At 59.5% G+C, this 13,955-nt stretch overlaps 1 protein-coding gene across 1 annotated transcript; it reads left to right on the top strand.

The window, feature by feature from the left end:
* The first annotated feature begins 364 nt into the window (after positions 1–364).
* Positions 365–9,238, top strand: SLC25A10 (solute carrier family 25 member 10). Its single transcript, XM_009191467.3, has 11 exons — positions 365–623; positions 3,097–3,216; positions 3,629–3,743; positions 3,837–3,885; positions 4,139–4,180; positions 4,947–4,990; positions 5,126–5,196; positions 5,520–5,612; positions 5,910–5,987; positions 8,063–8,119; positions 8,208–9,238. Exons 1-11 carry the CDS (start codon positions 531–533, stop codon positions 8,307–8,309), a joined length of 864 nt encoding a protein of 287 aa, XP_009189731.1. The 5' UTR covers positions 365–530; the 3' UTR covers positions 8,310–9,238.
* The last annotated feature ends 4,717 nt before the right edge of the window (positions 9,239–13,955 follow it).

Below are 13,955 nucleotides of genomic sequence, written 5' to 3' on the forward strand. Positions count from 1 at the left end.
TTGGGCCGGGGCTGAGCCCTCGTGGGGGCAGGGGTTGCAGACCAGGGGACGCAGGGCTCACGCCGCACACACGTGGACCCCGCCGGATGACTCACGAGCCAGCGCCTGCGCGGCGGGGTGGCCACGGCGGGGGGCAGGTTCAGGGCCAGGGGCCGGGCCTCTTGGGGATTGGCAGGGCGCCCGCCGCCGTCCCGTGAGCCTGGGGCCGGTTCCCGGGCGGTGGCCTTCAGCGCCACGCTCCAGCCTGGGGAGGGGAGGACGCCACGCAGCAGCGCCGGGGCACCCGCGCGTCCCCAGGCTAGGCCCACCGCGCTCGGCGCCCCTTCGCGGCCGCTTTAAGGTGCCGGGCACGCCTCCAGCGCTGGGGGCGTGGCCTAGAGGTCCCGCCCCCGGGGCGCGCGCGCGCATTGGCTGTGCGGGGTGCGGGCGCGCGGGCGGCGCTTTGAACCGCGCGCGGGGCGCGGGGCGCTGCGGGTCAGTCCACGCCGGGGTCTGGCCGGGGTCGGGCTGGAGTTGGGCTCTTCTGGGCCATGGCGGCCGAGGCGCGCGTGTCGCGCTGGTACTTCGGGGGGCTGGCCTCCTGCGGGGCCGCCTGCTGCACGCACCCGCTGGACCTGCTCAAGGTGAGGCCGGGCCCCGGAACGCTGGGAGGATGGGACCCTGGCGCCGCCCAGACGCCTGCAACGGCAGCAGCCCGGCCCCACGCACCCACGGATCGCTGCGCCCGGGGCCCCCTCCTGGAGACACCGAGGAGGCCCCCGACGCCCGGGTGGCCGATCCCGGGTGTCCCTCGGCTGTTGGCCGCCGAGCTCGAGGCCTGCAGGGCGCAGCCGGGCTCCCCAGCTTCCCGGCCGTCTTCCCAATTCTCAGCAGCTGACGATCCAGCCCCAGCTCTGCACTTTAATATCTGGTGACCTTCGGCAAGTCACTTGGCCTGTCTGAGCTACCCACCCCCATACATTCAAGAACACTGTTTCCTCCCAGTTGGAAGTTGTGGGGGGAATTCTGTGAGGTGCACAGGTGTTGGCATCTGGAGACGTGCTGGCTGTAGCACACCCAGGGCATGGGCCAAGCCGCCCCCCACCCAGGGGTGCTTAGCACACCGCCGGACGTGGCCCTGGGCAAGTGGGGTGACCCTGCGCCCCGGCTTTGGGCTGCTTCCTCCGGAGAAAGCTGGGTGGGCACCGGAAACAATGTTAGGACCAGCACACCCCCAGGAGAGATGCGGGAGACCCAGAACACCCCCAGGAGAGATGCCAGGAGACCCCGCATGCGTGTGGTCCTGGCTCTATGAGAGTGGGCATTTCTCAGCACGAGAAGCAGCCACCGTTCTTTTACTTTTTTCTTTCTTTTTTTTTTTTAAAGCTTATGGGGCAAAATAAGACAGAGCTCTCCTTGTTTCCCAGGGACAGCCAAGGGGCGTTGTTTTCTGACCCTGTCTTGCCACAGAGAACAAAGAAGAAAGGGCCTAAGGCATTGCACAGTCTGCCCAGCGGGCCCTGCCCTGTGAACCTGGCTGTGGTCACTGGGCAGCCACCCGTCTGGGGGACCTTTATTTTAGCAGCCTGCCCAGGGGACTTGTATTCCAGCAGCTTTTGAGGGGACTGGCTTTACTAACGAGCAACATTGCTGGCCACTGTGTGAAGGCCAGGTGAGCAGATGTGGGCGTCTTGGGGTACCTGAGACCTCGCTGGTCCTGGGAGAGGCCTGCAGAGCTCCCAGGCCACAGGCAGCCAGAGCCAGTGAGATGCAGTCCCAGTGACAGGAAGGCACTGGCGTGGGCAGGAGGAGCCCCTCCTTGGCATCTGGCTCTTCCTTTCCTCCTGGGCGCCGCACAGGTGCCCCTCCCCCCAGGGCCTCTCCCACGGGCCCTCTGGGTGTTGAAGGCCCTCTGAGCCTCACTGCCTCTTGGCCCCGCCCCATCAGGCACTCTTTGGCCGCAGAACACTCTGGGGGAGGCAGGGAAGGCAGCCCGTGGGGAGGCGGGACTGCCCTCTGGCCTGGGAGGGTGGAAGAAGCCAGCTGCTGGCAGCATATGGGGCTGTGGTCAGGGTGTGCCCCTGAGGACTGCTCACCAGGGCTCTCTGGCTGTGGAAAGATCGTTTTAAAGCTTCTTGATCACTCTGTCCCATGTCCCTACAGTCCCTGCTGTGGCATCTGGCCTGGACAGGGGCTACTGCCTGTGTGGCCCAGTCCCTCTGTTCTGCTGGGCTAGCACAACGGGAGGCCCCTCTCTGTCCCCACCCATCTTTGCCGCCCCCCTGGGTGTGCGTGACAGGGGCCGCGTGTGTGCAGGTCACACTGAGCAGTGGATGGGTTTCTTTGGGGTCAGTGCTGGGAGTGGGACCCAGGACCTGGGATCCTGGGCCAGATGCTGGCCTTCCTTTCTGGCCCTGGCCCACCCCGCTTCTGCCTGGAGCTCTCAGCTGGCCAGGCCAGGAGGCAGAGGTCCTATGAGTGGTGGAGGCCAACAGAATGGGAGGTTGTCAGGCTGATGGCCCCCGAGTGCCTGCCCGCAGCTCCTAGGTGCTTTGCGGAGGAGGCTGCTATGCCCTGCGGCCAGCTGCATCATCCCCTTGTCCGCTGCTGAGCTCCTGCTGCCTTTCAAGGCCTTCTGGCTACCTCCTCAGTCTCCCATGGTCCTGCAGGCTCCCTGGCCGTTTCTGAGTCCCCGTAAACGTTTGTCCCTCTTGAGACATGGTGTGGTGGATAAAAAGTAGAGCTCTGGGGTCTCCTCGCTGGGCCCAAATCCTGATGGCACCAGCGGGTGCGTTACCGCTCCGTGCCTCAGTTCCTCATCTGCAGAAGGAGAATGGCAAGCCCCTGAGGCCAGTGCAGCCAGGACTCAGGTGCAGCGCGGGCGCCCGCGGGGCTCACGGGCACTCTCAGTTCCATGGCCTCTGGCTCCATGTCCGCTGATGTGGTTGCTGTTGGAAAGCAATGGTGTGAGCTGGTTCCAAGCGGGGGTGTGGAGTCCCCGGGCAGGGCTGTGGGAGGCCTTATCACTGTCTCCTGCCTCATTTTCCGCCTCTCTGGATGGACCTGGCACCGATCCCTTGGGGTCGCTGTGGGGTCTGAGAACACTCGCTCCCACAGGTGCATCTGCAGACGCAGCAGGAGGTGAAGCTGCGCATGACGGGCATGGCACTGCGGGTGGTGCGCACCGACGGCATCCTGGCGCTCTACAGCGGCCTGAGCGCCTCGCTGTGCAGACAGGTGTGCGGTGGGTGCCAGTCTCGGACTCCCCACGACCCCTCGGGGCTCCCATACGGGCTCAGTCCTGCAGTGGGCATCCAAGCTACTTCCATCTCTGTTTCAAGACTTTGTGCAAGGAAGGACCTACCAGGCCGAGAGTTGGTGACCCCAGGGTGGGCCTTCCATGGGCAGCTACCCAGTTCTCAGGGCTGGGCCTGAGGCCGTCACTTACCAGTGGGGAAACTGAGGCCCAGGGAGGGAGAAAGCAGGGTGCAGCTCTAGATTTGTGAACTGGCTCGGCTGTATGCTGGCCCAATGGCCCCTCAGGGTCCCTGTGGACCCTTGGGCTGAGGGGGGCCTGGCTGGGCCAGGGTGGTGAGGCTGAGGGGTGTGGGGCGTGCCTACCCCTCCAAGCCGGGCCCTTCTCCCCCAGATGACCTACTCCCTGACTCGGTTCGCCATCTATGAGACCGTGCGGGACCGCGTGGCCAAGGGCAGCCAGGGGCCCCTCCCCTTCCACCAGAAGGTGTTGCTGGGCTCCATCAGCGGTGAGCTGCCGGGTGGGAGGGGCACGGGGCGGCCAGGTGGGCTGAGGATGCCACGTGTCATTCTGCTCGTCTCTGGGGTTTGTGTCACCACAGGTTTAGCTGGAGGCTTCGTGGGGACGCCCGCGGACTTGGTCAACGTCAGGTTGGTGTCCCCTCCACCCTACCTGCAAGGCTAGGGCCTGCCAGAGCTGCTCGCAGGGTGGGGTCAGCCTGGAACAAGCCACTCAGACCCTGGTGTCCTGGGCATAGGAGGGTGGGTGTCCCTGAGCCCTGGTGTGCCCTGTCCAGTGGGCCCCGCTGACCAACATAAGCTCCCCTGCTGCCCGTGGGGCTCTGCCAGGGCTGCCCAGGCCCCTCAGCCTGCCTGCCCCTCCCGCCACCTGCTTCTGTTTCAGGATGCAGAATGACGTGAAGCTGCCCCAGGGTCAGCGGCGCAAGTGAGTCATGGGCAGCTCTGCCTTCTCGAGGTGGTTGGGGTTCAGGAGGCTTGGGCGGGAGCAGACCCCCAGCTGCTGTGCCGTGACCTAGCCAGGACTCCAGCAGGCTGCGGTGCCTGTGTGGTCCATGGAGGGTCCTGACGGCTGTTCTGGACTCAGGGGTGTCACTCCGCCCCCCAGGACCTTTGGGTTCTTCCTGCGGGGAGAGCCTGGTTGGATTGCGGGCTGGGCCTGCTTGCACCCAGGGCGTTGAGTGCGGAGGTGAAGGCCGCAGGTATGGAGAGAGCGCATGCAACAGAAACGCCTGAAGGAGGCACTGCCTCCCTGCCCAGCTCAGGGCAGCTGCACCCTCCTGCCATGGCCCGGGGCCTTTCTAGGGCCTGGGGTCCGCTCCAACTGTAGCGTGAGCCGTTTTCCCCGCCGCTTCCAAGGACCCCTGGGGAGTTCCGGCTTCTAGCTGTGCACACAGACTGTGTTCCCTCAGGACTCCCGGGGGCTGGCAGGCAGGAGGCCTGTGTTTGAGGAGCGGTGCCCATCCAGGGACTCTGTTGGAAAAGATGGAACCTCCTCCCTGAGGGCCAGGCGGGGTGGACGGAGTAGCTATGGGACGGTGGGACCAGCCTCAGATGTTCCCAGGGAGAGATCTTCAGGCCCATGAGGCCTCTGCTTCCTCAAGAACCCCCGGCCTGCAACAGGGCCTGGGAGGACCGTCTGTGGGAGCCAGTGGTCGGGGGAGTCTCATGTGGTCATTCTGTGTCCCCGGCAGCTACGCCCATGCGCTGGATGGCCTGTACCGCGTGGCTCGTGAAGGTGAGGGGCAGGTGCTGTGCACAGGCGAGGGTCTGGGGTTGCAGGCAGGGTGGGCAGCGCTGTGCAGGACTGGGCACCGAGGGATTTGGGCCAGGTGCCTGGCCTCACCCCTTGCCTCACCCCTTGCTTGTGCAGAGGGTTTGAGGAGACTGTTCTCAGGTGCGACCATGGCGTCCAGCCGAGGGGCCTTAGTCACCGTGGGCCAGGTAGGCCTCCTGCGTGGGGTGGGTGTGGGCAGTGCCTGCGACCTCTGACCTCCATCTTGAGAGGGGCCATAGAACAAGGCACTGGGCACCAAGACCCTCCTGGGGAACCACCAGCTGTGGCCTTGGTGGGGCGGGATTGGGGGCATGAGTGGGTCAGGGCTGCAGCCTGTGAAGGACCTCGGGCAGGTGCCTCCCCTTTCTGGGCCTCACGGATGGACGGAGCAGGTGCTTGGCCATTGCCAGGTGGTGTTGCTTGGGGCACTGTGTGCTTTCCCTGAGCTGGGCCCCCCGCTGCAGCCCTGACCGCCCTTGTTCCCCTGCAGCTGTCCTGCTACGACCAGGCCAAGCAGCTGGTCCTTAGCACTGGCTACCTGTCTGACAACATCTTTACTCACTTTGTTGCCAGCTTTATTGCGGTAAGTGGCTGGCGTGGCTAGGGTGGGTGTCCCTGGGCCGGCCTTGGGAGCTGAGGGCACCCAGGATGGGGCGAGCGCTGGGGGAGGCGGGGGCCTCGGGCATCTGGCAGTCCCCCCCTGGGGCTCATAAGTGGGTGCCAGGGCTTTCAGAGCTTTCAGCCTGGTGCCCCCGCCAGCATGTTCCTGGCCTCCCCGGGAGTCAGGTCGAGGGGCTGTTTCTGGACTGACATGCGGGTGGGATTCGGCAGTGGTGCCAGGGGTACCTGGCAGGCCGCTGGTGACGAGCCCTCTCCCCAGGGTGGATGTGCCACGTTCCTTTGTCAGCCCCTGGATGTGCTGAAGACCCGTCTGATGAACTCCAAGGGGGAATATCAGGTGAGTGGGGCCTGTGCAGTCAGGCTGTGCAGCCCAGCGAGTCCTCTCACCTCTCCGGACACTCGCACTGGGAACCCGGGGAAGGGTACCCCTCCCTTCTAGTTGCCTATCTCTGCACAGCACTTGGCCTCGGAAGAGGAGTCGTGCCTTTGCCTTGTTTTTGTTTTTAAAGATTTCTTGGCCCAGTGCGGTGGCTCACGCCTGTAACCCCACACTTTGGGAGCCTGACGCGGGCAGACCACTTGAGTCTAGGAGTTCAAGACCCGCCTGGGCAATATACTGAAACCCCATCTCTACCAAAAATACAAAAATTAGGGGCCCGGTGCGGTGGCTCACGCTCATAATCCCAGCACTTTGGGAGGCCGAGGGCGAAAGGGATCACCTGAGGTCAGGAGTTCAAGACCAGCCTGGCCACCCAAAACCCCTATCTCTACTAAAAAATACAAAAATTAGCTACGCAGCTCTGTAATCCCAGCCACCGGGAGGCCGAGGCAGAAGAATCGGCTGAACCTGGGGAGGCAGAGGCAGTGCAGTTGCAGTGAGCCGGTGATCACACCATTGCACCCCAGCCTGGGCAACAAGAATGAAACCCGTCTAAAACAAAACAGGCCGCCGTGGCTCAAGCCTGTAATCCCAGCACTTTGGGAGGCCGAGACGGGCTGGATCACGAGGTCAGGAGATCGACCATCCTGGCTAACACGTGAAACCCCGCTCTACTAAAAAATACAAAAACTAGCCGGCGAGATGGTGGGCTTGTAGTCCCAGCTACTCAGGAGGCTGAGGCAGGAGAATGGCGTGAAACTCCGGGAGGCGGAGCTTGCAGTGAGCCGAGATCCGGCCACTGCACTCCAGCCTGGGCGACAGAGCGAGACTCACCAAAAAAAAAAAAAAAAAAAACAAACAAACAAAATTAGTCAGGCTCGGTGGCATGTGCCTCCCAGCTACACAGGAGGCTGAAGTGGGATAAGCCCTTGAGCCCAGGAGATCCAGGTGACAGTGAGCCAAGATTGTACCACTGCATTCCAGCCTGGGTGACAGAGTGAGACTCTGTTGTAAAACGTTTATTTTTGGCCAGGCATGGTGGCTTATGCCTGTAATCCTAACACTTTGGGAGGCCGAGGCGGGCAGATCACAAGGTCAGGAGTTGGAGACCAGCCTGACTAACATGGTGAAACCCTGTCTCTACTAAAAATACAAAAATTAGCCGGGCATGGTGGCGGGCGCCTGTAGTCCCAGCTACTCGGGAGGCTGAGGCAGGAGAATTGCTTGAACTTGGGAGGCGAAGGTTGCAGTGAGCCGAGATTGCGCCACTGCACTCCAGCCTAGGCGACAGAGCGAGACTCTGTCCCAAAAAAACAACAACAAAAAACCTTTCTTTTCTTTTTTTTTCCCCCCTCACTGCAACCTCTGCCTCCTGGGATCAAGATGATTCTCCTGCCTCAGCCTCGCGAGTAGCTGGGATTAAAGGCACATGGCACGGTGCCCGGTGAAGTTTTCTATTTTTAGTAGAGACAAGGTTTCGCCATGTTTGCCAGGCTGGTCTTGAACTCCTGGCCTGAAGTGATCCGCCCGCCTCAGCCTCCCACAGTGCTGGGATTACAGGCGTGAGCCACTCTGCCCAGCCAAAGCATTTCTTTCACAGATTAACGGAGGTGGTGCTGCTCATGGCAGTTTGTGCCTCGTAAATGCTCTGGTTCTCCTCCCTCGGGCCCCCGCCAGCTCCATGGGGCTTCCACGTTTGCAGAGCCCATGGCTCTGTCCCTGCTCTTCTCCCTGACCCTGCCGTGCTGCGTCCCTGGTTCTCATGGTTCTGTTCACAGCCCCCTCCGCCCGCTGGACCCTGGGCTGCACCCTTGGGCCCTGGTTGTACTGCATGAGCAAGCAGGGCGGCCATTGACCTGGCCGGTGCCTGCAGACCTGTGGTTACCTGTTACCAGCCAGCAGCTGCCACTCACACCCACAACCCACGTTGAGAGTCCCCAGGCCACCGTGCCTGGCTGGTGCCTGGGAGGGGATTTTCATTGCCCTGTGGGTGAGAAGCAGCCTTTTTGATTGTTTCACTGCGTTTTCTGCAGGGCGTTTTCCACTGCGCCGTGGAGACAGCGAAGCTCGGGCCTCTGGCCTTTTACAAGGTGCAGTGGTGGCGGCGGTGGCGGCTCGGGCAATGGGGAGCCAGTCCCTTCGGACTCCGTGTCTCTCACTTTCCCTGTCTCCCTCCAGGGCCTCGTCCCAGCTGGCATCCGCCTCATCCCCCACACCGTGCTCACTTTTGTGTTTCTGGAACAGCTACGCAAAAACTTTGGCATCAAAGTGCCATCCTGACCGGCCGTGGGAATGGCTGGGCCGCCAGGCCAGCTGCGCTAAGTTCTTCCAGAGAGTCCCAAGCCCAGCACCTGCTTCTGGGGCCGCAACCTCGCCGGCCATGGCCACCCGTCCTCCCCAGCAGGCCCCTGCCGTCCCCCCACCTGCTGGCTGAGCTCCTCCTGGCCTCGTCCCCTCTCAGCTGTAGCTGCACCCCCACCCCTGCTCTGGCTCCCAGGCTCTCCCGGCTGGGCGCTGCGTGGCCTTGCCCCTCCCGCTGGCAGCTCCTCGGGGGAACAGGGGCCACCAGAGGCTCATTTCTCCCCTCTCCTGGGCCGGGGGAGGGTATTATCCCTGCCTCCTGCCTCTGAGGCCCAAAGCAGCATCTTCCAGCACTTTCCATCGAGGACTCGGGTGGCAGAGTGTGGGTGCAGCCTGGCTGTTGCTCACCCAAGTGCTAGCTGTGCACTTTGTATCCGCTGAGAGCGACCAGACCTTCCGTGTCCTCGGGCAGCTGCAACTCCCCCCAAGACCCCGCGGCTGGGTGGGAGGAACAAACAACGCAGATCACGAGCCAGTGCCTGGGAGGGAGGGGCCCAGAGAGGTTCCGGAGCCATCACGGGTGAGGGTGAAGGGCCACTGAGGTCCCGCACACCCCCATCCACCCCACAGTGGCTTTAACAGTTTTGCCAAAGCCTCTCCACTCACCAGCAGGCGGTCTCGTCTTCAGGGATTGTGCCGGCGTCCCTCGGGTCCCTGGGCCCTCCCGCTTGGCTCCTTGGGGGAATGGCCCAGGCGGGCTGCAGTTCCTCCTCAGGGTCTTCTCCCGACAAGGAGTCCCCCCGGGTGGCTGCTGCATTCTCTGCTTCCCTAGTCGCTGGGCTTCGCCCCACCTGGGAAGGGCAGTGTGCTCTGTGGGGGGCCGCAGTCAATAAATGCCGGGAGCTGCCGCGTCTGTTCCTGCCTGCCCCGCCTGCCTGCCGGCTGCCTTGCTGTCCAAACCAGCAGGACCCCCTGCACCCCGTGAGGAGGACAAGGCCACGGCCTTTTGGGGAGGAGCCAGGGTCCTCGCTGTGCATTTGGGAGGCCTTTGGGTGAAGGAATTGTTTAAGTAGGAGGAACCAAAACTGGTGTTGGGGGGAAGGGAACGAGACGAGGAGTCTGGGGTTGAGGGGTCTCAGGCAGTGTAGAGACTGGACTGCATGGGGCCACCCCACCAACAGCAAGCACTAATTGTTTTTTTGTTTTTTTTGGAAACGGAGTCTCGCTCTCTCCCCCAGGCTGGAGTGCAGTGGCCGGATCTCAGCTCACTGCAAGCTCCGCCTCCCGGGTTCACGCCATTCTCCTGCCTCAGCCTCCCAAGTAGCTGGGACTACAGGCGCCCGCCACCACGCCCGGCTAGTTTTTTGTATTTTTTTAGTAGAGGCGGGGTTTCACCCGTTGTCTCGATCTCCTGACCTTGTGATCCGCCCACCTCGGCCTCCCAAAGTGCTGGGATTACAGGCGTGAGCCACCGCGCCCAGCCCACTAATTGTTTTTTTGAGACAGGATCTGGCTCTGTCATTCAGGCTGCAGTGCAGTGGCACGATCTTGGCTTACTAACCTGGGCCCCCTGGGCTCAAACCAGTCTTCTACCTCAGCCTTCTAAGTAGCTGGTGCTATGGGTGTGTGCCACCACACGTGGCTAATTTTTGTATGTTTTTGTAGAATTGGGGTCTCACTGTGTTACCCAGGCTGATCCCAAACTCCTGAGCTCAGGGGATCTGCCTACCTTGGCCTCCCAAAGATGCCCTTTTTTTTTTAAGACAGGGTCTTACTGTGTTGCTCAGGCTGGAGTGCAGTGGTGCAAATAGCCTGTAGTCCCAGCTACTTGGAAGGCTGAGGTGGGATCGCTTAAGCCTACAGGTTCAAGGCTGCAGTGAGCTGTGATCGCAGCACTGCACTCCAACCTGCGTGACAGAATGAGACCCCATTTCAAAAAAAGAATGTAATGGTGGGCTGGGTGTGGTCTCTCAGACTTGTAATCCCGCACTGTGGGAGGCTGAGGCAAGATCTCTTGAGCCCAGGAATTCGAGACTAGCTTGGACAATATGGTGAGACCCCCATCTGTACAGAAAATTTAAAACTTAGCTGGGCGTCATGGCACGCACCTGTAGTCCCAGCTACTTGAGAGGCTGAGGTGAGAGGATTACTTGAGCCCAGGAGATTTAGGCCACAGTCAGCCATGATTGTGCCACTGCACTCCAGCCTGGACAACAGAGCAAGACCCTGTCTCAGAAAAAAAAAAAAAAATCTTTGATATTCTCAAATATCCATTCAGTGCTCAAATTTCTCTGACCGCCATGTGCATTTTGTGAAGAGCTGGTTTTGTTTGAACTGGAGATCAGCGGGAGGTCTGAGGTTTGTACATGGTACCCAGTGCCCAGGTTGGAAATTCACAGCCAGGGACGGGGTGGGTAGGTTCAGGGGGACGGCTGCTGCTTCCTGAGAAACCAGGTGGTTCAGAAAGGCAGCTCTGGCCAGCAAATGCCAAAAACTGCAGATGCAGGGACCACATTCTCAGAGCTGCTTTGATGGGAGCACTGGAGGAAGTGGCCGTCCTACCAGGGTCACCCCGGAGGCTGGCATCACCTACAGCCCTTCCCTGCTGTCAGCCCCACTGGGACAGTGCCAGTCAGGGGATGAAAGTTCCCAGTCTGGTTTGGCAGGGCCAGGCCTGGCAGTGGACCACCGCAGGGCAGGGTGCAGAGGGTGGGGCGGGAGAGGCGGCCAGTGGGCAGGGCTCCCTACCCACCCTCCACAGAAGCCCCAGCTGCCCAGGGCCAGGGTACAGGCCCAGGGTAGGGGTAGGTCAGAGGGAATGTCAGTCCTGGGGTTTCACGGCCCTTACCCCACAGGCCCTGCAGACTACCTGGTGCGAAGGCCAGAAGTCGGTCAGTTTCACGCTTGGGCGCCAGGGACAGAGCTGGACCCAGCTGAGTCAGCATTTCAGCAGTCATCTGCTGAGTCAGCAGTCACCTCTGTGCTTTTTTTTTTTTTTTTTTTTTTCCCTTTCCTCCTTTTGGATGGAGTTTTGCTTTGTTGCCCAGGCTGGAGTGCAGTGGTGAGGTCTCAGCTCACTGCAACCGCCACCTACCGGGTTCAGGTGATTTTCATTTCTCAGCTTCTTGACTAGCTGGGACTACAGGTGCACACCACCAAGCCTGGCTCCTTTTTGTATTGTTAGTAGAGACAAGGTTTCACCATGTTGGCCAGGCTGGTCTTGAGCTCCTGACCTCAAGTTATCCGCCCCCCCTCAGCCTCCCCAAAAGTACTGGGATTACAGGCATGAGCCACCGCACCCGGCCTCCATGCATTTTTTTTTAAGTGACTTCCTAGTTTACAGAAAGTTACACAATAATCATTTATTGTCAAGAAATTTCAACAAGGATGCCAAGACAATTTAGTGGGGAAAGAAAAGTCTCTTCTCCCAGTGCAGGGGCTCACGCCTGTAATCCCAGCACTTTGGGAGTCCGAGGCAGGTGGATCATCTAAGGTCGGGAGTTTGAGACCAGCCTGGCCAACATGGTGAACCCCCGTCTCTACTAAAAATAGCAAAAAATTGCCCAAGCATGGTGGAGCACACCAGTCCCAGCTACTTGGGAGGCTGAGGCAGGAGAATCGCTTGCACCCGCAAGGCAGAGGTTGCAGTGAACCAGGATTGCACCACTGCACTCCAGCCCTGGGCAACAAGAGCAAAACTGTCTCAAAAAAATATATAATAATACTTTAAAGGACACTATCAGGAAAGAGGGAGACAGCCTGCGTAATGGGAGGAAATCTCTCTAAATCATATCAGATAAGGGACTATGGTCTAGAATATATAAGAAAACTCTTACAAGACTTTTGTTATTGACACAGGATGGGAACGAAGGTATACAAATGGCCAATAAACACATGAAAAACCACTCAGCATTATCAGTTATTAAGGGAATGCAAATCAAAACCACCATGAGATGCCACAGCATCCACTAGGCTAAAATCAAAAGGACAGACGCTGGCAAGTGTTAGTGAGGCTGTGGAGAAACTGGAACCATCCAGCGCTGCTGGGAATGGAAGGTGGTGTGGCCGCTGTGGAAAAGAATCTGGCAGTTCTTCAAAGTGTTAAACATAGAGTTGCCATCTAACCCAATAATTCCATGTCTCTGTATGTACAAAGAGGAAAGAAATGTATTTATAGAAACTTGGACACAAATGGAGATGGGCGTAGCGGTGCGTGCATGTAGCCCCAGCTAGCCAGGACTCTAAGGTGGAAAGATTGCGTGAGCCCAGTAGTTCAAGACTAGCCTGGGCAAGTTAGTGAGACTCCATCTCTACAAAATGTTTTTTAAAATTAGCCGGGCGTGGAAGCACACGCCTGTGGTTCCAGCTGTTTGAGAGGCTGAGGTGGGAGGATCGCTTGAGCCCGGGAGGTGGAGGCTGCAGTAAGCTGAGATTGCACCACTGCACTCCAGCCTGGGCAGCAGAGTGAGACCCTGTCTCAATAAACAAAGAAGCACAATGAAAATGTAGGGCCGGGCGCAGTGGCTCACACCTGTAATCCCAGCATTTTGGGAGCCTGAAGCAGGCGAATCCTGAGGTTAGGAGTTCGAGACCAGCCTGACCAACGTGGTGAAACCTTGTCTCTACTAAAAACACAAAAAATTAGCTGGGCGTGGTGGTGGGCACCTGTAATCCCAGCTAAGGCTGAGGTGGGAGAATCGCTTGAACCCGGGAGGTGGAGGTTGCAGTGAGCCAAGATCACACCACTGCAGTTTAGCCTGGGTGACAGTGCGAGACTCCGTCTCCAAAAAAAAAAAAAAAGAAAGAAAATGCAGCGTTTAGGACACATACTGAGGTGGTAAAACAAAAAAGGGGGAACAATCCCCATAAAGTCAGAGGGTGTGGGCTGGGAAACCTGTAACTGGGAGGTGGCACCAGTGGTTTCTGAAAGCTTCTGGAATCTGGCTCTGCTCCCCACCATGGCCTGGGCATCTGCCTCCTTATCACCAATCACTTGACTCTCCATATTTTCCTTTTTTTTTTTTTGAGACGAAGTTTTGCTCTTGTTGCCCAGGCTGGAGTGCAGTGGTGCGATCTCGGCTCAGTGCAACCTCTGCCTCCCAGGTTCAAGCAATTCTCTTGCCTCAGCCTCCCGAGTAACTGGGATTATAGGCACATGCTACCACGCCCAGCTAATTTTTGTATTTTTAGTAGAGACAGGGTTTTGCCATGTTGGCCAGGCTGGTCTCGAACTCCTGACCTCAGGTGATCCACCCACCTTGGCCTCCCAAAGTGCTGGGATTATAGGTGTGAGCCACTGTGCCCGGCCTGAACCTCATACCTTAAAACTATTTTTTGTGTGTGGCTGGTGCAGTGACTCATGCCTGTAATCGCGGCACTTTGGGAGGCTGATTCGGGCGGATCACCTGAGGTCAGAAGTTCAAGACCAACCTGACCAACATGGAGAAACCTCGTCTCTACTAGAAATACAAAATTAGCTGGGTGTGGTGGTGCGTGCCTGTAATCCCAGCTACTTGGGAGGCTGAGGCAGGAGAATCACTTGAACTCAGGAGGCAGAGGTTACAGTGAGCCAAGATCGCGCTACTGCACTCCAGCCTAGGGAACAAGAGCGAAACTCCGTCTCAA

The sequence above is a fragment of the Papio anubis genome, chromosome 17 (genome assembly GCF_008728515.1).
Source record: "Papio anubis isolate 15944 chromosome 17, Panubis1.0, whole genome shotgun sequence".
In the NCBI taxonomy this organism is placed as follows: Eukaryota; Metazoa; Chordata; class Mammalia; order Primates; family Cercopithecidae; genus Papio; species Papio anubis.

Excerpts from the sequence above, each read along its gene's own strand:
- SLC25A10 (XM_009191467.3), top strand. The coding sequence starts at position 531 with ATGGCGGCCGAGGCGCGCGTGTCGCGCTGGTACTTCGGGGGGCTGGCC. Across the intron at positions 4,181-4,946 it reads CCCCAGGGTCAGCGGCGCAA|CTACGCCCATGCGCTGGATG; the intron begins GTGAGTCATGGG and ends TGTCCCCGGCAG. Across the intron at positions 5,613-5,909 it reads TTGTTGCCAGCTTTATTGCG|GGTGGATGTGCCACGTTCCT; the intron begins GTAAGTGGCTGG and ends CCCTCTCCCCAG.